Source organism: Crassostrea angulata, chromosome 7 (assembly GCF_025612915.1).
Source record: "Crassostrea angulata isolate pt1a10 chromosome 7, ASM2561291v2, whole genome shotgun sequence".
NCBI classification, from domain to species: domain Eukaryota; kingdom Metazoa; phylum Mollusca; class Bivalvia; order Ostreida; family Ostreidae; genus Magallana; species Magallana angulata.
The window spans coordinates 58,658,004-58,678,633 of NC_069117.1; the positions used below are offsets into that span (position 1 = coordinate 58,658,004).

The 20,630-nt window shown below is 33.3% G+C and overlaps 1 protein-coding gene across 9 annotated transcripts in view; it reads left to right on the forward strand.

The window, feature by feature from the left end:
* The window catches only part of LOC128193163 (uncharacterized), a 38,923-nt gene that overhangs the window by 5,291 nt on the left and 13,002 nt on the right, over positions 1 to 20,630 (forward strand). For 5 of the 9 annotated variants that reach the window (XM_052866448.1, XM_052866455.1, XM_052866451.1 and 2 more), the window contains exons 7-13: positions 418 to 453; positions 6,521 to 6,922; positions 10,467 to 10,600; positions 10,694 to 10,922; positions 11,108 to 11,149; positions 11,829 to 11,864; positions 14,562 to 14,963. In XM_052866448.1, coding sequence (XP_052722408.1) covers positions 418 to 453; positions 6,521 to 6,922; positions 10,467 to 10,600; positions 10,694 to 10,922; positions 11,108 to 11,149; positions 11,829 to 11,864; positions 14,562 to 14,963 — 1,281 coding nt within the window. Of the gene's footprint in view, positions 1 to 417; positions 454 to 6,520; positions 6,923 to 10,466; positions 10,601 to 10,693; positions 10,923 to 11,107; positions 11,150 to 11,828; positions 11,865 to 14,561; positions 14,964 to 16,706; positions 16,841 to 16,933; positions 17,163 to 17,347; positions 17,390 to 19,152; positions 19,189 to 20,497; positions 20,534 to 20,630 lie in introns of all 9 variants that reach the window. The other 4 variants (XM_052866447.1, XM_052866450.1, XM_052866454.1 and 1 more) reach the window with 3 other exon arrangements.

Genomic DNA, 20,630 nt, shown 5'->3' on the forward strand with positions numbered 1-20,630 from the left:
GAAGTCTTGTATATACTGTACTTGTTATATTACTGTCTCTGTCTAGGTATATTGTCTACTTTTTGCTATAAATTCTAATTAGTTATAACATCTCAATATCTCTTCACGTTACTAAGATAAATGTTTTATAAATTACAAAGGGATCTTCCGCCATCAATGCACCTATGACAGATGGTATGTAAACAAGTTTAAAGTCTATGCATAAACAGTGTTCTAACAAAATAAATTTGACTGTAACCTCAAGTACGTAACGAATATTTTTTTTTTAAAAAACCTCTATAGTTTACCATTTTTAAAGGAATTAGTTGGGTTCTAAACATTTGTATACATTTGATGTTATGATAATAATCAAGCTTTATAGTTAATTGTTTTTCTTTTATTGTAACATCATTTTTTTTTATTCTTTATCAATTACAGATTTGTCTCCTAGTCCCAGTATTCCAACGACAGATGGTATGTAAGGTCAATGACAAATCAGGTTTTTCATCATTATGAATTTTCAAATATTACTATAGCTAAATAATTTAGTATTTTTCTTCAAATCAGAGAGAGAGAGAGCAAAAATAAAAACGATCTTTAAAATAGATGAAGTTTTTGTAACATAAAGCCATAACTTGTAAAATTATAACAGTAAATCACGCCAACATAAATAACTTTCAAATTTTTAAACGGGGAATGGTCACGATTTTGGTCCAAAAATTTTTTTTGCGATTTTAATATTTACAATGCTTCAGAAAGGCATTTTTAATAGGCAACCGACATTTGAGTGTCATTTTTTGAGTTATAAACGAGTTACAGAGCTTGAAATTCTTCGCTTTGTTAACACAGCGTTTGTTTACATTTTGAACGTTAAAAAAGGATTTCAGTTTTTAACTTAAACCGAATGTGTTAAACGTTAGGAAATGTTTATCCATGCTTAAAATAAATAAAAAGATGGACAAATAAGCTTTAAAAAAAGATTTTTTACTGGTATATTGAACCTATGTAAACCAAAAACAGGGCACGAGCCATGTTTACATGACAAGGAATTGTGAGTCCTTTATCGTGTTTATGACCCTACAAATCACTCTCAAATTTTATTTGATTATTAGAAATGTCTTACTGAAGCATTGTAAACAATAGATATCAAAAAAATAAAATTTGAACAAAATCGTGACCATGCCCCTTTCTAAGGCGAGGCAAACTACTGACAAACAACTTGATTAAACAAGACTACCAACAGCCTCGAGTTAAGCCATCTTTTTGTAAATTCTTTGGTCGATACAACGACTTTGTCAGCAAATGCAATCTTCCACTTAGTCTCATGCTGACTGACGCTTTTCATACTTATTGTTACACCATAATTATCTAATTGTCTTCCGTTTTCCCGATTACAACAAAGAGCATACGGCGGATGTGACCGGTCATTAGAGGATGCTCACTCCTCCACAGCATCTGATTCATTAGAGGTCCGTTTTTGCTCTGATCTTGTTTTGTTTTGTTGTCCTTTGGACTTTTAATTTTGATCACTGATTGTTATCATCACATGTCATATACAGTATATGTGGTATTTTATAGCAGTATGATATAGAAAACATGTTGTTTTTTTTTTATCAAAAACGCATTGAAGAGAGATATAATTCTGAAAGTGATTTTAAGCCAACTAACAATAACAAGTTTATTTAAATATCGACTTTCTGAAAACAATATGCAAAATAAAAAAAATTCTATCATAAAAGGGTAGTTAAATAATACCATGTCTTTTGTAAGGTCCACAAACGACGTCACTGGGGAATATATCCATATAGTTATATTGTCATCAAAAATGAACCACAATATAGTACAATATTGTGTTACAAGTATTTTGATCTCTATGAAAAGAACGATCAAATTGTTAGTACACGTATACCTAAGAGTTTTGGTTTTTAACCTGGTTTTCCAAAGGAAAATCCTGTGATTGAAACAGTGAAAATGGCAGGCGGGCGGCTGCCAAAAGGGTACCCTTATTGTATAGATAACTCATCCTATAGTTTTCAAGATACGAAATTGTTCTTTTGCAAACAAATTGTAAATATATTAGAGGTGTGCATATTGCTTGGTCTCTGATGATTAATGTAAAAAAAAATACCTGTTGCTGCACTTGCGTCATTTGTAGGCAATTTATTGCATATTAGGTACCCGTCCCGTATTGTAAGGATAACTCCTTCTACAGTTTTTAAGGAAGGTTTATTATTTAAGCTTCTGGTGTTTTTAGCCCCGCCCCAGTTTCAACAGGTTATGACCAATCGCCCATTTGGTTTATTGTAGTCTGTTTAGAATATGATATTTTAAATATAATATACAGAGAAAATATTTTAATGAAGTGTTCACCCTGATAAATAGAATAATTTACAGGTTATTAAATGAAATGATATAACATTTTTAACATTTCAGAACTGATATTTCTTCTTAATAAAACACATAAATGAAACAATACTGATTGAATTATTAACACTTAGCAAAACCTTAACATTTGAAATTACTGTTTTTCGCAAGTGTTTCTTATTAATGCCTACTTTTTTGATTGAATTACGTTTTTTGTAATAGTTTTAATTGAAAAACGCGATATTTAAGGTCTTCCGTTTCCAACGGAAGACCTTCTTGTTATTGCTTTGTTTCTTTTTCACTATTATTTTTATTGGGTTTTTTTTCTCTCACGTTTTCTCAAAAATGCTTCAGCCAATTTTCATGAAATTTTCAGATCATATTCATGACAAAATTTGTAAGAAAAGTACACGGGCTTTTTTTGGTCGTCACTTCCGGTACCGAGATATTAAAGATTTTACGTTTTTGCTTGTTCACGATTTTTCTCCAAAAGTATTTACGATAGAACCTTCAAATTTTCAGAGAAGGTAGAGAGTGAACGGCCGCAGTGCCCTTTGCATATCCGAACGTCCGGCATCACTTCCGGTCGTCACCGGAAGGAGATGAAAAACCATAATTTTTCAAATTTTTAGATTTGAATTTTATTTATGTTTTTATTCGATAGAGACGCTTAAAACACTTCAGAATATGAAATTCGTGTTAAAATCAATCCAGGCATTCCCGAGATTTTGAGTTCAAACGTTCTGAAGCGAGAGTCTGCGTAGCTCAGTCGTTAGAGTGTTGGACTTGTGCCCAGGCGACCCGGGTTCCATCCCCGAGTGCCGATTATTTTTTCTTCCCTAATTTTGTTTTGTTTAACGATTTTACCTTTAAAATGATGGTTTTTATTGTTTTCCGTTTTATTTTTATCATAAATAAAAATAATAACAGCTTTTTTAGTACAAATATAGAGCTCGTTTTTGTCAGTAGTTCGCATCGCGGCAATCAAAGTCATGCCGCCGAAGCGCCCCTGCAGTACGACTGCATTAGAGTTCACTGGGTCGCTTTGCCGGCATCAAAGAAATGCCGCCATCTCAATGGCTGTATGCACACAACATTTAGCAATGCACCAACGTTATTCTATATGGCTTTAAAAGGTGGACTGATTAGTATTTGTTCACATATATAGATACACGCTTGCATGTATGCATGCGTTTATTGACATACGTTGCTGATATACTGATTCCCTAAACACTACAAAAAACTAGAAAATCTCTCTCTCTCTCTCTCTCTCTCTCTCTCTCTCTCTCTCTCTCTCTCTCTCTCTCTCTCTAAAGTACATAAGAACTAAGTACAGGTAACATGCAGTAAATTGGATAGAGGCTAAATTTACATTGGCGTCCAAAAATTATACATGTATTTATTTCAAGTTACGGGATAATGTCTATGGATTCAAATAATTTGAAATTCATTGTTTAATGATTGTCTTCTTACTGATTGGAAGTCAATGCTAAAAAGTCATTTTTATTAAAGATGGTGTACTTTTTCCTTTTTTGTGCATGTCTATACACTGATACAAATCTGTTGCCTGTCTGGGATTAAGAAAAACCTCCGAAGTTTATACTCGTAACTATACAAACGAACGGGTGACTGCGACAAGATTTGAAAACTGACCACCCGTTTATGAGTGTTCGTGCCTAAAAATAAACAGATGTAAAAAAAAAAATCAATAGTTACATCTATCAAACAACGCTTATACATTGTTTTTAACATATGTATTTTATTTAATACCACATATTGCAATATGTGATATTTAGAATTTAATATTCTACGTTTAATATAGAAGTCACCGACCGACCCCCCCCCCCCCCCTCCAAATTCATAAAATCATTTAGTTTTTAGGGCCCGATTTTACTTGATCTTTGATCTCCGACCTTTAATTTCAACTAATTACCATTCTAGATTACTGTACTAATTACCAGGCAATTCGTTCATTATTAACAGAGTTATGAACCTTTTGGCATTTGAGTTTTAGTTGTTGTGTTTGACATGTACTGTAATAAAAAATTCGAACTCCCAAGCCCTTCACTCAATCCTAATGAAAATTCGTGAAAATGAACCTCTGACCCCATTCTTATTGTCTGTCAAATATGCAGCGGATTGAACAATTAAGACGAAATTCCTGAGATTAAACGGCGCTTGTTGCCTATACGTGGAAATTGAATTTACACACTGTACACGCACCGACCCCCCCCCCATTCCTATTCACAAAATCATTTAGTTTTTCTGGCCTTATTTTACTGGATCTTTCATCTTGAGCCTTTATTTTCAACCTAATTCAATTCTAGATTACTGTACTAATGACCAGACATATTCGTTCATTTTTAAGAGAGTTATAAATTTTTGGGCATTTGAGTTTCGATTGGCGTGCTTGACATGACTGTAGAAAAAAACCTTGGACCCCATTCTTATTGTCTGCCAAATATGCAGCGGATTGAACAATTAAGAAGAAATTCCTGAGATCAAACGGCGAGTATAGCTTGTACGGAGACTTAAAATTTACACAGTACAAGGAGTGTAAGCAGCCGCGTTATATTTCTGTTGTCTGTATATTTCTTGTTTTCCATTTTGTCTGTACATGTATCTACGATAGCGTGTGAACAACTTATGAATGTTAGAACTGTGGAAATTACTGTCATAAAATTTTTACCGAATAAATTTACGTGTTACTGATTTCGTTATTTCTACATTTATAAAGATTTTATCAATCCTGCTGAAATAGAACAGTCAAACATAACAGTAAACGACACGAAAAAAAAAATATCAACACTGAAATACATGGGTTGAAATGCATCAGTCATTGTTTTAGGACTTCCCCTAATTGTTGTTAACCGAATCCGAGATCCACACCTCAAAATTCTATTTTCGATTTATTTAAGACGAAAATCAAGCTCGGGTCTTTTCAACCCCCTCCAGACACAAACACGCATCAATATTTCAAATGACCTCGCACTGTTACAAAACCTGATTAGTCAGACATCTTACACGTTGTTTTTCATCTCATACAAAAACTCAGCTCCTCTTCCGGTCGAAAACGCCCCAAATTCAAAGACAAATTCGGGAACTATTTCGCGTCAGCCATGTTTTAAGACACCTGCAAAGGTTGTGTGTTCTAATCTCGACGGAGCCAAGATTTGCTCTTTCTCTCTATTACTTTCTCTCCTTTTTATTTCTTTTTCTTACTAAAATATTCAACATAAAAGGGTTGTTGGACTGTAGTACAAGTCGAAAAACACTCTTCAATTAAGATTTAGACAAAAACAGTTTTTTTATTATTAGGGTCTTCCGTCTTCAGCGGAACACCCTTCTATCCTTATTGTTATTAGGGTCTTCCGTTTACAAAGGAAGACCCTCTTTTTTTTCTTTGGTTTCTTTTTATTACAGGTCATTAGACCTGTTATTAGGTCAAAAGATCTTTTATTTAATATGATACAAAATGGGGCTGGTCCTTCAAATTAGGAATCTAACGGGGTGTATAATCCTTCATCCATCGCTCTTTGAAATCACATCTGCATTTCTTGATATGTTTCGTTGATGAAGATAAAAGGCAAGGTCATTTCCTCTTCTAAAAATCGGACGGAAGACCTCGTTGCTCGCAACGAGATCGAATCTAGTTGTTTGTAAAATTGTATTACATGTACAAATAGGATTTAGACAAGTTTTTCTTAAACTTTTATGCTTGGAAGAACGCTCTCAAAGAAGATTAAGATCTTCTTAAGTATGAACACTAGGTATGAACAAAAGTTCTCAAGTTTCTTCCGAAGATTAATCAGGGTCATCTTAAATCGTCTGAAAATTCTACTTATCGAGAATCACCTCCAATTAACTGAGATGTACATTTAATTGATAACAAATGATATATCTTTTAAAAAAATGCATACCTTATTCAAGTTTAAAACCTACAAAATGAGGAAAATATAAATATATTATTGGTAACTGTGGATGGAGAAAAATTCCTATCTAATCGGTTTAATTTGTATTTGCTTTGTTTTGGGGATGGGTATTTTGTAACATTGAATCAAAAACATATAGAAATTCAAAATCGTACGATATTATTTTTCAATAATAGAAATTAATAATGCTCTAATGTTACAAGTATTATGGGTAAAAATATATTTCACTGTTATTTCAACTTCAGCATCTATCCAGAACATACATATACAAGCCTTCCCACAGACAGTTAATTACAGGGAGAATGATTTGGTGCTCGTGTGTTCCATCATTAACCCTTCACAACTCAATGCAGTGTACAACATAGAGTTACAGAAAAACTCAAGTACAACATTTGAGACTATTGTATCAGTAGCTACTGGGCAAACACCATCAGTACAATGGAAGGACTTTGCATTACGGAACCGGGCCACTGCCACAGGGAATATAGACTCTCCAAGCACTGCACAATTAAGATTATCTATAGACAAAACCAGCGTGCAATGTCCTAACGATTTCAAGATGTACATGTGTAAATTTTCTGGATACAACTCCTATTCAGAGAAGAGTGTCACACAGGAGACGAGTCCTATCACCATATCTTACATTGGTAAGTGCTTTACAATGTAAATGTTTTAACGTGTACGTGCCACATTGCTTACCTGAGTAACATTGACCATAACTCTAATCAAAAGAGCTAACTCTTATCAAAGCAGCGTTACAAAATCAAATACTGCTTTGATGAAGAGTTTTCCCAAATTAAATGTTATACTGATATACGGAACAAAATAACGAGTACCTGACCATCGCTCGGTCAAATTATATTTATTGACGATTTCTTACATAATGATATTCGAAATATTTTACCAGTTTTTTATGGCGTTGGGTTTTGGACTTTGAAACTGTAAAATTGACATCCCGAGTTTAGTTAACCATATTTTGTCTCCAATTTTTCTTACTGGTTCTAAGTAGTTCAAAATGTTTCGTCACCATTTACAGTATTTGTAAATGGTCTTTGATTGAATCTAGGAAACATTTTTAGCAATTGTCCAAGCGGCTTTAAGTGATTTGTTAATATATGCGGTACCAATCTTGAAGACATCTTTTATACTTTCAACGCTTTAAATTGAAATGCATCCCTTATATCTTTGGAAATGTCACGAATCGTGGATCTACCATCACTTTCAATTATGTCCTTGACTTTTGAGACATTTTCCTTGCGTCTTTGGCGGATTCCGTCTCCACTTACGAACTATCTCATTAATTATCACACTCGTAAGCTTCCCCCAATTCAGTAAATAACTGCGTTTTCTAATGACTGAGTTTTGTGCAAACTTTATATAAGCTCTATTTCTTCTATATTTTCAACCCGTTACCAACCATTTTTAGCTCACCTGGGCCAAAGGCTCAAGTGAGTTTTTCTGATCACAATTTGTCCGTTGTCTGTCGTCGTTGTCGTCGTCGTTGTAAACTTTTCACATTTTCATCTTCTTCTCAAGAACCGCTGGACAGATTTCAACCAAATTTGACACAAAGCACCACAAGGTGAAGGGGATTCAAGTTTGTTCAAATGTAGGGTTACGCCTTCTTTAAAGGGGAAATAATTGAGAATTATTGAAAATTTGTTGGTATTTTTCAAAAATCTTCTTTTCAAAAACTATTCGACCTGAAAGGCTTAAACTTATGTGGAGGCATCCTCAGGTAGTGTAGATTCAAGTTTTTCAAATCATGGTCCCCGGTGGTAGGGAGGGGCCACAAGAGGGGATCAAGTTTTACATGGGAATATACAGAGAAAATCTTTAAAAAACTTCTTCTCAAAAACTATCAGGCCAGAAAAGCTCAAATTAAAATGGGAACATCCTCAGGTAGTGTAGATTCAAGTTTGTCCAAATCATGGTCCCCGGTGGAAGGGTGGGGCCACAATAGGGGGGATCATGTTTTACATAGGAATATAATATAGAGAAAATCTTTAAAAATCTTCTTCTCAAAAACTGTTTGGCCAGAAAAGCTTAAATTAGAGTGGAAGCATCCTCAGGTAGTGTTAATTCAAGTTTGTTCAAATCATGGTCCCCGGGGGTGAGTTGGGCCACAATTGGGGGATCAAGTTTTACATAGGAAAATATAGAGAAAATCTTTAAAAATCTTCTTCTCAAAAACTATTAAGCCAGAAAAGCTCAAATTAAAATGGAAGCATCTTCAGGTAGTGTAGATTCAAGTTTGTTCAAATCATAGTCCCTTGGGGTAGGGTGGGGCCACAATGTGGGGGGTCAAGTTTTACATAGGAATATATAGAGAAAACCTTTAAAAATCTTCTTCTCAAAACTATTATGCCAGAAAAGCCCAAATTTGAGTGGAAGCATCCCCACAGGTCACAGATCACAGGTGCTTGAGGACAGGATCGACCCCCCCCCATCCACCCACCCACCCTCCCAAGATAATAGACCCCTGGGACTTAATTATTAATTTTTTATTTAATTTTCTTTTTCTGACATATTTCTAATCTAATTTATACATTCATTGGCCTAAATTACCTAAAACAAATATTTTTAAAAAATCAGATCCTCTACATACATATATATATATATATATATATATATATATATATATATATATATATATATATATATATATATATATATAATATACAAGAAGGTTGCTAACTTCGTCCATCTAGAACCAACGGAAGTAGGGGTTTATCGCAAGGAAGATAACTCGTAACATAAGTTTTTTATTTTCTCTTTCATGTCTTCCCATTGTCATACACTCAGTATGAGTGCCTTCTTTTAGATTTTCCAGTTTCCAAGACGATAAAAAAGTTTTCGCGGCTTGATTAGAATTCATACTTCGTATGAATTGTACTTTTTTCGAGTTTGCCAAACAATTTCATAAATCTCTCGGAGTTGTCTTCCTTGCGAAAAAACCTCACTTCCGTTGGTTCTAGATGGATCGGTTCAAAACTTGTAACTTGTCGGTGAAAATTGTCCTATTTACCTAATAAATGTATTTACACGGGCATGGCATGCAGATATTCAGTGAAGGGAATTATCGGGCTACGACATGAGGTCACCGTTTTACCTGGTAGATGTAGTTTGATACTACATTTCAACAAATATTCATTGGCAGTGCCTCAAGTATAGTGTTTTATCTAATTTTGGGCAATGAATGAATAAATTAGATTAGAAATATGTCATAAAAGGGTAATTTAATAAAAAAGAAAAATAAAGTCCCGGGGGTCTATTATTGGGGCGGGTGGAGGGGGGGATAGGGGTGGAGGGGGTGGGCAATCCTGTCCTCAAGCACCTGTGCCCCAGATCGTATAGATTCAAGTTTGTTTAAATAATAGTCCAGGGGTAGGGTGAGGCCACAATGGAGGATGAATTTTTACATAGATAAATAGAGAAAACCTTTAAAAATCTTCTTTTTAAAGACTATTTGGCCAGAAAAGCTTAAACTTGTGTAGAGGCATCCTCGGGTAGTGTAAATTCAAGTTTGCAAAATCACAGTCCCTAGTGGAAGGGCGGGGCCGTGATGGCTGTTTGAATTTTTCCTTAGGAATTTACAGAGAAAATCTTTAAAAGTATTCTGGGAAATTTTTCGGTCTAAAACTCAGTACTTAGTGTGAAAGAACAGGTTATGCAGATTTAAGTTTGATGAAACCATGATTCCCTAGAGAAAAGTGGGGCCACGAAATGGGTGGGGGGGGGGGGGGGGGGGGTACATAGGAATAGAAAAAAATCTTCTTACTGGTACAGCAACAAAAGAGGCTTGGTATTTACCAAAAAAAAGGGTGGATAAAAAATTGGCAGATTTTCAATTTTTCTTTTAGCAAGATCTACTGTACTTAGTTGTCAAGATATTTTGATACTGTAATGCTAATTTGATCAGAATTAAGGCAATTGTTGCTCAGGTGAGCGATGTGGCCCCTGGGCTTCTTGTTACAATACTTGTCAACACTAGGTCTTGTGAAATTCCTAAAAGTCTAAAACTATATGGAGCTAAAGTTTTAGGTTTGAAGGTCTTGAAGAGGGTCAATTCAAGAGTATCATCATCCACGAAATCGTGCAAAAAATAGTGGCGATGTGAAACAATACATTTACATATCGAACAACCCTTGTATGCACATTAAAAAGTGAGGCGCTGTTTTTGGTTTTCAGTGAAGCCAGCTGTAATTGAAATGCCCCGAGTGAAGATCCTGAATGAGCTCTATGATACGCCAGATCGACAGTTTCCTGTTGGAACTGCGATAACATTAACCTGTCAAGGACAGGTAGGAAGTGACAAAAGCAACGTACGTATCACTGGCCCATGAACATAGAAGTCTGTTATATATTTATAAGATCTTTTGGTCACCTTTAACGTTTCGTATATTTTATTATTTTAGACTATCAGATGGTGCACCCAAAAGACCAATGAAATGATGTTCACCGGATTGCCCCAGACCCCGATCCACTCAGAGGCCTCTCTATCAGGGTGTCAGTACACAAGGTCCAGTACCATTACATACAATCTGACAAGGGATGACACCTTTACAAGGTTCATGTGCGAGTCTGGAGATACCGGTTTGTGTGGGACGGGGACCGCCATACAATATGTCAACATCAGCACTACTGGTAAATTTTCATAGTGTATAGAATACCTTAGGCGATTTGATTGCATTGTTTAAATCTTATTTTATTTCAGGGCATCGATATTCTTTAAAACATGCAGCAATTTATGATGATTCAATTCAAACACATATAACCTTCATTTGCCGGACATTTCGTAAATGAAGTATTTCAATCATTGTCTTTATCAGTTACAGAAGGGTCCTCTACCACCAGTGCTCCTTCAACAGATGGTATGTGAAATAAAACAAACTAAAGACCAAAGTATGTTATGTTCAGTTGTTCCATCGTATTTTAATTCATAGTGTCTCAGCACCAAGAAAAAGTATTAAATTCAATCACATTAGCCTGATTTTAATTTCCAGTCTTTACCCTAATATGTACACTTTGTATGTACTTGTATGCTATCTTCAAAGAATTTCATTGACCGAGACAACTTGTTATGGGTTGGAAAAATCCTTTTTATGTTATCAAAGAATAAATTATTAACCTTGAAGTCTTGTATACACTGTACTTGTTATATTTCTGTCTCTGTCTAGGTATATTGTCTACTTTTTGCTATAAATTCTAATTAGTTATAACATCTCAATATCTCTTCACGTTACTTAGATAAATGTTTTATAAATTACAAAGGGATCTTCCGCCATCAATGCACTTATGACAGATGGTATGTAAACAAGTTTAAAGTCTATGCATAAACAGTGTTCTGACAAAATAAATTTGACTGTAATCTAAAGTACGTAACGAATATGTTTTTTTTTAAAAAACCTCTATAGTTTACCATTTTTAAAGGAATTAGTTTGGTTCTAAACATTTGTATACATTTGATGTTATGATATTTAATCAAGCTTTATAGTTAATTGTTTTTCTTTTATTGTAACATCATTTTTTTTTATTCTTTATCAATTACAGATTTGTCTCCTAGTCCCAGTATTCCAACGACAGATGGTATGTAAGGTCGATGACAAATCAGGTTTTTCATCATTATGAATTTTCAAATATTACTATAGCTAAATAATTTAGTATTTGTCTTCAAATCAGAGAGAGAGAGCAAAAATAAAAACGGACTTTAAAATAGATTAAGTTTTTGTAACATAAAGCCAGAACTTGTAAAATTATAACAGTAAATCACGCCAACATAAATAACTTTCAAATTTTTAAACGGGGCAAGGTCACGATTTTGGTCAAAAATTTTTTTTTGCGATTTTAATATTTACAATGCTTCAGAAAGGCATTTTTAATAGGCAACCGACATTTGAGTGTCATTTTTTGAGTTATAAACGAGTTACAGAGCTTGAAATTCTTCGCTTTGTTAACACAGCGTTTGTTTACATTTTGAACGTTAAAAAAGGATTTCAGTTTTTAACTTAAACCGAATGTGTTAAACGTTGTGAAATGTTTATCCATGCTTAAAATAAATGAAAAGATGGACAAATAAGCTGAAAAAAAAAGATTTTTTACTGGTATATTGAACCTATGTAAACCAAAAACAGGGCACGAGCCATGTTTACATGACAAGGAATTGTGAGTCCTTTATCTTGTTTTTGACCCTACAAATCACTCTCAAATTTTATTTGATTATTAGACATGTCTTACTGAAGCATTGTAAACAATAGATATCGAAAAAATAAAATTTGAACAAAATCGTGACCATGCCCCTTTCTAAGGCGAGGCAAACTACTGACAAACAACTTGATTAAACAAGACTACCAACAGCCTCGAGTTAAGCCATCTTTTTGTAAATTCTTTGGTCGATACAACGACTTTGTCAGCAAATGCAATCTTCCACTTAGTCTCATGCTGACTGACGCTTTTCATACTTATTGTTACACCATAATTATCTAATTGTCTTCCGTTTTCCCGATTACAACAAAGAGCATACGGCGCATATGACCGGTCATTAGAGGATGCTCACTCCTCCACAGCATCTGATTCATTAGAGGTCCGTTTTTGGTCTGGTCTTTTTTTGTTTTGTTGTCCCTTGGACTTTTAATTTTGATCACTGATTGTTATCACCACATGTCATATACAGTATATGTGGTATTTTTTATAGCAGTATGATATAGAAAACATGTTTTTTTTATATCAAAAACGCATTGAAGAGAGATGTAATTCTGAAAGTGATTTGAAAGCCAACTAACAATAACAAGTTTATTTAAATATCGACTTTCTGAAAACAATATGCAAAATAAAAAAAATTCTATCATAAAAGGGTAGTTAAATAATACCATGTCTTTTGTAAGGTCCACAAATGACGTCACGGGGGAATATATCCATATAGTTATATTGTCATCAAAAATGAAACCACAATAAAGTACAATATTGTGTTACTAGTATTTTGATCTGTATGAAAAGAACGATCAAATTGTTAGTGCACGTATACCTAAGAGTTTTGGTTTTTAACCTGGTTTTCCAAAGGAAAATCCTGTGATTGAAACAGTGAAAATGGCAGGCGGGCGGCTGCCAAAAGGGTACCCTTATTGTATAGATAACTCATCCTATAGTTTTCAAGATACGAAATTGTTCTTTTGCAAACAAATTGTAAATATATTAGAGGTGTGCATATTGCTTGGTCTCTGATGATTGATGTAAAAAAAAATACCTGCTGTTGCACTTGCGTCATTTGTAGGCAATTTATTGCATATTAGGTACCCGTCCCGTATTGTAAGGATAACTCCTTCTACAGTTTTTAAGGAAGGAAGATGTTATGAAAATCAACTTTAAAATTTGTTCTAGGTTTATTATTTAAGCTTCTGGTGTGTTTAGCCCCGCCCCAGTTTCAACAGGTTATGACCAATCGCCCATTTGGTTTATTGTAGTCTGTTTAGAATATGATATTTTAAATATAATATACATAGAAAATATTTTAATGAAGTGTTCACCCTGATAAATAGAATAATTTACAGGTTATTAAATGAAATGATGTAACATTTTTAACATTTCGGAACTGATTTTTTTTCTTAATAAAACATATAAATGAAACAATACTGATTGAATTATTAACACTTAGCAAAACCTTAACATTTGAAATTACTGTTTTTCGCAAGTGTTTTTTATTAATGCCTACTTTTTTCGATTGAATTACATTTTTTGTAATAGTTTTAATTGAAAAACGCGATATTTGTTTGTAAAATTGTATACATGTACAAATAGGATTTAGACAAGTTTTTCTTAAACTTTTATGCTTGGAAGAACGCTCTCAAAGAAGATTAAGATCTTCTTAAGTATGAACACTAGGTATGAGCAAAAGTTCTCAAGTTTCTTCCGAAGATTAATCAGGGTCATCTTAAATCGTCTGAAAATTCTACTTGTCGAGAATCACCTCCAACTAACTGAGATGTACATTTAATTGATAACAAATGATATATCTTTAAAAAAAAATGCATACCTTATTCAAGTTTAAAACCTACAAAATGAGGAAAATATAAATATATTATTGGTAACTGTGGATGGAGAAAAATTCCTATCTAATCGGTTTAATTTGTATTTGCTTTGTTTTGGGGATGGGTATTTTGTAACATTGAATCAAAAACATATAGAAATTCAAAATCGTACGGTATTATTTTTCAATAATAGAAATTAATAATGCTCTAATGTTACAAGTATTATGGGTAAAAATATATTTCACTGTTATTTCAACTTCAGCATCTATCCAGAACTTACATATACAAGCCTTCCCACAGACAGTTAATTACAAGGAGAATGATTTGGTGATCGTGTGTTCCATCATTAACCCTTCACAACTCAATGCAGTGTACAACATAGAGTTACAGAAAAACTCAAGTACAACATTTGAGACTATTGTATCAGTAGCTACTGGACAAACACCATCAGTACAATGGAAGGACTCTGCATTACGGAACCGGGCCACTGCCACAGGGAATATAGACTCTCCAAGCACTGCACAATTAAGATTATCTATAGACAAAACCAGCGTGCAATGTCCTAACGATTTCAAGATGTACATGTGTAAATTTTCTGGATACAACTCCTATTCAGAGAAGAGTGTCACACAGGAGACGAGTCCTATCACCATATCTTACATTGGTAAGTGCTTTACAATGTTAATGTTTTAACGTGTACTTTTGCATCAAGGTGTTTTGTGAGAATACCCGTAGAAAGGAATTTTAGCCATTGATTAGAAACGACAATGGAACACGATGGTCAAATCGCTTATCTGAGTAACATTGAGCATAACTCTAAACAAAGCAGCTAACTCTAATCAAAGCAGTGTTAGAAAATCAAATACTGCTTTGATGAGCAGTGTTACAAAATTAAATACTATATTAGACTACATGAAAAAAATACCGTATACAGGGAAACGTTTGCTCGAATTTGACTGAGCGAATTTAGGAGGGAACAAAACCCTTTGCAAGAGAAAAGACGAAACTAACAGGAGGCGAAAATAAACCTATATACAGTATTAAAATATTTAAAATGTTTTTCGTTGAATGTTATTATACAAACGATATTACATTCGACTCAGCTAGAAAGATAACATTACATCCCTTCAAAGTATAACCTTCAGTTTGAAATCTACCCATTTCTGAAATAGATCAATATCTGAAGTGTGTCATGACACGCTAAGTTAGGTAGACCTCTGAAGCACTGACTAATGGCTGAGCCAAGTTCTTATCGGGACTTGTAACGACAACCAGTTAAATATTTTCTTAAGTTCTGATAGAAGAAAATAGTCGCATTGGGTTAGATCTGGATAATAGGGTGGGTGTGGCAATACGGTAACCTTCTCTAACTTCAAAAATTGCTTCACAAGCTCATATGTATAACATGAACCATTATAATGTAGTAGACAAACATTCCTAACCTGACACAGGACATCTTTTATGATTATAATTTGTGAGTTTTTATAGTATAACATCTTGGTAATACCAACTTGTAAGACTCTTGCTCTTCGGCAACGGAATTTGCACGGCAATACCATCACATTAGAAGAATCTCGTTTGCTCATGGTTCTTTAGGCATCATCATGCTTCTACCTTGTTTAGAATACCTGAATATCGCTCGGTCAAGTTATATTAATGGACGATTACTTACATATTGAAATTCGAAATATATTATCAGTTTTTTATGGTGTTCGGGTTTGGACTTTGAAACTGTGAGATTGCCATCCCGAGTTAAGTAAACATATTTTGTTTCCATTTTTTTTTTACTGGCTCAAAGTAGTTTAAAATGTTTCGTCACAAGTAACCATATTTGTAAATGGCCTTTGATTGAATCTGGGAAACATTTTTAACAATTGTCAAAGCGGGTTTTAGTAATCTGTTAATAAATGCGGTAACTATCTTGCAGATATCTTTTGTACTTTCAACGCTTTGTATTAAAATGCATTCCCTGTAGCTTTGGAAATGTTACAAATCGTGGATCTGCCATCACTTTCAATTATGTCCCTGACTTTTGAGACATTTTCCCTGCGTTTTTGACGGATTCCGTCTCCACCTACAATCTCATTAATTGTCACACTCGTAAGCTTTCCCCAATTCAGTAAATAATGCATTTTGGAATGACCGAGTTCTGTGCAAACTTTAAGCTCTGCTTTTTTTTCTATACCTATTATCAACCCGTTTCCCAATATGTTTCCTAAAAGTTTAAAACTATATGGAGCTGAAGTATCGGGTTTAAATCGTTTGAAATCTTGAAGAGGTCTATTCAAGAGTATCGCCATCCACGAAATCGTGCAACAAATAGTTGCGCTGTGCAATAATTCACTTACATATCGAACAACCCTTATATGCATATTTAAAAACAGTGCGCTTTTTTTTTGGTTTTCAGTTAAGCCAGCTGTAATTGAATTGCCCCGAGTGAAGATCCTGAATGAGCTCTATGATACGCCAGATCGACAGTTTCCTGTTGGAACTGCGATAACGTTAACCTGTCAAGGACAGGTAGGGAGTGACAAAAGCAATGTAAGTATCACTGGCCCGTGAACATAGAAGTCTGTTACATATTGTTAAAATCTTTTAGGTACATTTACCATTTCGTATATTTTATTGTTTTAGACTGTCAGATGGTGCGCAAAAAGGGTCAGTGAATTCAGTTTCACCGGATTGGCCCAAACCCCGATCCACTCAGAGGCTTCTCTATCAGGGTGTCAGTACACACGGTCTAGTACTATCACCTACAAGTTGAATGACGTAGACACCTTTACACAGCTTTTGTGCGAGTCCGGGTATTCTGGTTTGTGCGGAACAGGAACAGCAATTCAATATGTCAACATCAGCATTACTGGTAAACTATCATAGTATATAGCATAACTTAGGCAATTTGATTGCATTGTTTAAATCTAATTTCATTTCAGGGCATAGATATTCCTTGAAACAGACAGCAGTTTATAATGATCCAATTAAAACACATATTATCTTGGTTTGCCAAACATTTCGTAAATGACGTATTTCAATCATTGTTTTTATCAGTTACAGAAGGGTCCTCTACCACCAGTGCTCCTTCAACAGATGGTATGTGAATAAAAAAAAATCAAGACCAATGTATGCTATGTTCAGGTGTTTCACCGTTTTTTATTTTAAGTGTCTCGACGCAGAAAAAGAATAGTATTTAATTAAATTACATTAGTCGTAATTTTAGATAAGCCAGTCTTTACCCTAATATGTATACTTTGTATGACTATTGTACATGTTTTCAAAACATGAAATTCTATTCTAAAAAGAACTTCACTGATCGAGACAACTTGTTATAAGTTCAGAAAGTCATTTTTATGTTATCAAAGAAATAAAGCTTTGCAATTGTTTTATACAAAAATTGATATCTCTTATTAACCTTGAAGTCTTGTATTGTTTCTATCTATGTATATTGTCTACGTTTTGCTATAAATTATAATTAGCAGGCTTTGTGTAATGCTTAATGTAATGTAATGCATTTCAATGCATTACATGTTTTCAAAGTAATGCTAGTAATGTGTAATGCTACAAAATTAGCATTACTAGTAATGGTAATGTAATTCATTACTTACCAAAATCTAGTGTAATGCTGGCATTGCATGGCATTACGTTGCATTACTATGCATTACTATGCTTGTTCACTTTAAATGTGATGAATAGCTGAAATTGTATTTGATAAAATTTATTTTAAAGAAGAAAGAAATAATTCTTGAGATAAAAATGTTTTAGTTGTATTATTAAAAAATTATTAATATTACTAAATAAATCAACACAGTTTCTTCCCACTTAGCTAAAATTCTGAATTTTTTATGGGTGACTGATTTTAGCTAAGTGGGAATGGTGCACAGGTAAGGGTGTCGAAGAACAAAAGAAATTAATTACAGGTGAATTATAGTCTGTTCAATTATTGACCTCAAGTAAATTTTTAAATAAATAAAAATGATTTAAAACCCTTAATAAAAACATTCTTTAATAGTGTTTTATTAAGGGTTTTAAATCATTTAAACAATATACTCGAATTAATTTGCACTTCAATAAAGAATGTGTCAACAACACACTATGCCCCCATGATAATCTAAGTATCAAAACATCTTTTCAAATTCTAATCAAAGAAGTGCTAAACACCCCAGTCCCCTTCTCTACGCCATGTCCTAATATAATAAAGGGCAGACATGCACCTTTAAAGGCAAAATGAATGCACTGTCCATCCATGATAAAAATCAAAATCACTTCCAATATTATAACCCATTTGAAAATAATTTCTCTCTCTCTCTCTCTCTCTCTCTCTCTCTCTCTCTCTCTCTCTCTTAATGTGTGTAATCTGGGGACATACCTCTATTAAGCTTATAATAACCTTAAAATTATTCAATAAACTGTTTTCTGTTATGCATGTGATTCTGTGTCTCTATTTCATACCTGACATTGTATCATGCCAGATGTCTATAAATATCTATTAACTTATGCAATATGTTGTTCATAATGCCACAATATGATTATATATTGAGCAAATAAAATGACTCTTGTATAGTCATTGAATTTGAACCTGATACTGAACATGAACCTTTAGATATGTTAAAGAGTGTTTTATATTTGAAACATTTGCAAAACTCTTTACTGGCTTTACTTTATTAAAACAAAGTAATGGTAATGGTAATGCATTTCTTTACTCATGTAATGGTAATGTAATGCATTACTTCAAGAAAATCAAGTAATGGTAATGGTTATTTACTTTAGAATGTAATTCGCCCCAAGCCTGATAATAAGTTATAACATTATTTTAACATCTCTTCACGTTACTCAGATAAATGTTTAATAAATTACAGAGGGATCTTCCACCATCAATGCACCTACGACAGATGGTATGTAAACAAGTTTAAAGTTTATTCATAAACAGTGTTCTCAACATAATAAATTCGACTTTACCCAAGAGGACGTAACCAGCATTATTAAAAACAGTTCATTTTTAAAGACATTGTCAATCTGTTGGGTCCTTAACATATACTAGTATGTATACATCTTAATGTTATGATAGGAAATCAAGCTTTATAGTAGAAGTTGCATATAAAAAGGGATATAATGACATTTTTCTTGAAAGATATATTCATCTTTACTCTACATATATATTCTAAAAAAAAATACAAATTAAAAAATTATGTTCTGAGGGTATTCTTTAAACCAAGCTGAATTAAAATAGATTATTTTCTACACAAAATGCTCATATATGAGCAAGACTTTTGACACGAACGAATTAAGTGTACATATTGAAATTAAGAGAATATATACGCGTGGTTTCAACGTTTTGTCTGTACACGTATTATCAGGGATTTTAATATTGAGCATGTTCATGAAATGTAATGTTCTTTTGGGAGATGGCACGTAATTCTCCTCGGGCGATGGCCTCAGAGGAGATATTCAGAAGAATGATTAAATTTCCCTCGTCATTATGGAATAAATGTATATTTTTTTTTATAAACTATGTGTTTTCAAATTTAACGAAGTTATCGATTTTAAATACAATGAAGCCACAGTGAAAACCCTATTATAAATTTCATACTACATGTTAATTTACTTGAAAGTGTTGCTTTAAATGAGAACATTAAAATGTTTGTTCTTTTATTTTATTTTTAGTGCAACAACTTCCTTTTAAAAAACAGTAGTTATATGAAACGTATTCGCTGCCTCATATAGCTTTAAACTATAGATCTTTACATTGTTACATTATCATTAAATGATGACGCAATCCCTTACATGGTGTAAATATATCTTTACATTTGATCTATCTTTATTACGAGATGTCGAAAGCACAATAGGTAAAGTTTCTTTACATGATGTCAATATTTTACGTTTTGATGAAAAATTATCATAAAATTATGTCAACATCTCATAACGTGATGTAAATTTATCTTTACATTATGCCAACTTTGTATAACAGATCAATACATCATTACATTATGTCGGCACTGTTTTAGGTGGGGCAAATATCCCTACACTATGTCAACATTCAATACATGCTATCAACATATCCTTACATTTTATCAACACTGCAGTACATTATCAATATAACATTTCTTGTACCTTTTTCTTTTGTATCAATTTGGGAAAAAAATCAAATGTTAGTTTAAGATCTGTTTATGATAAAATAGAATCTTTATTTCTTACCATTTACAGATGCGTCCGAAAACAACGATACTCTTACAACAGATTGTATGTACAAATAATCACAGTCTCAAGTCTATTTATAGTATCATTTTTTCAATTCTTGCAATTTAAAGATTAACATGGTCATATTACAATAATATGA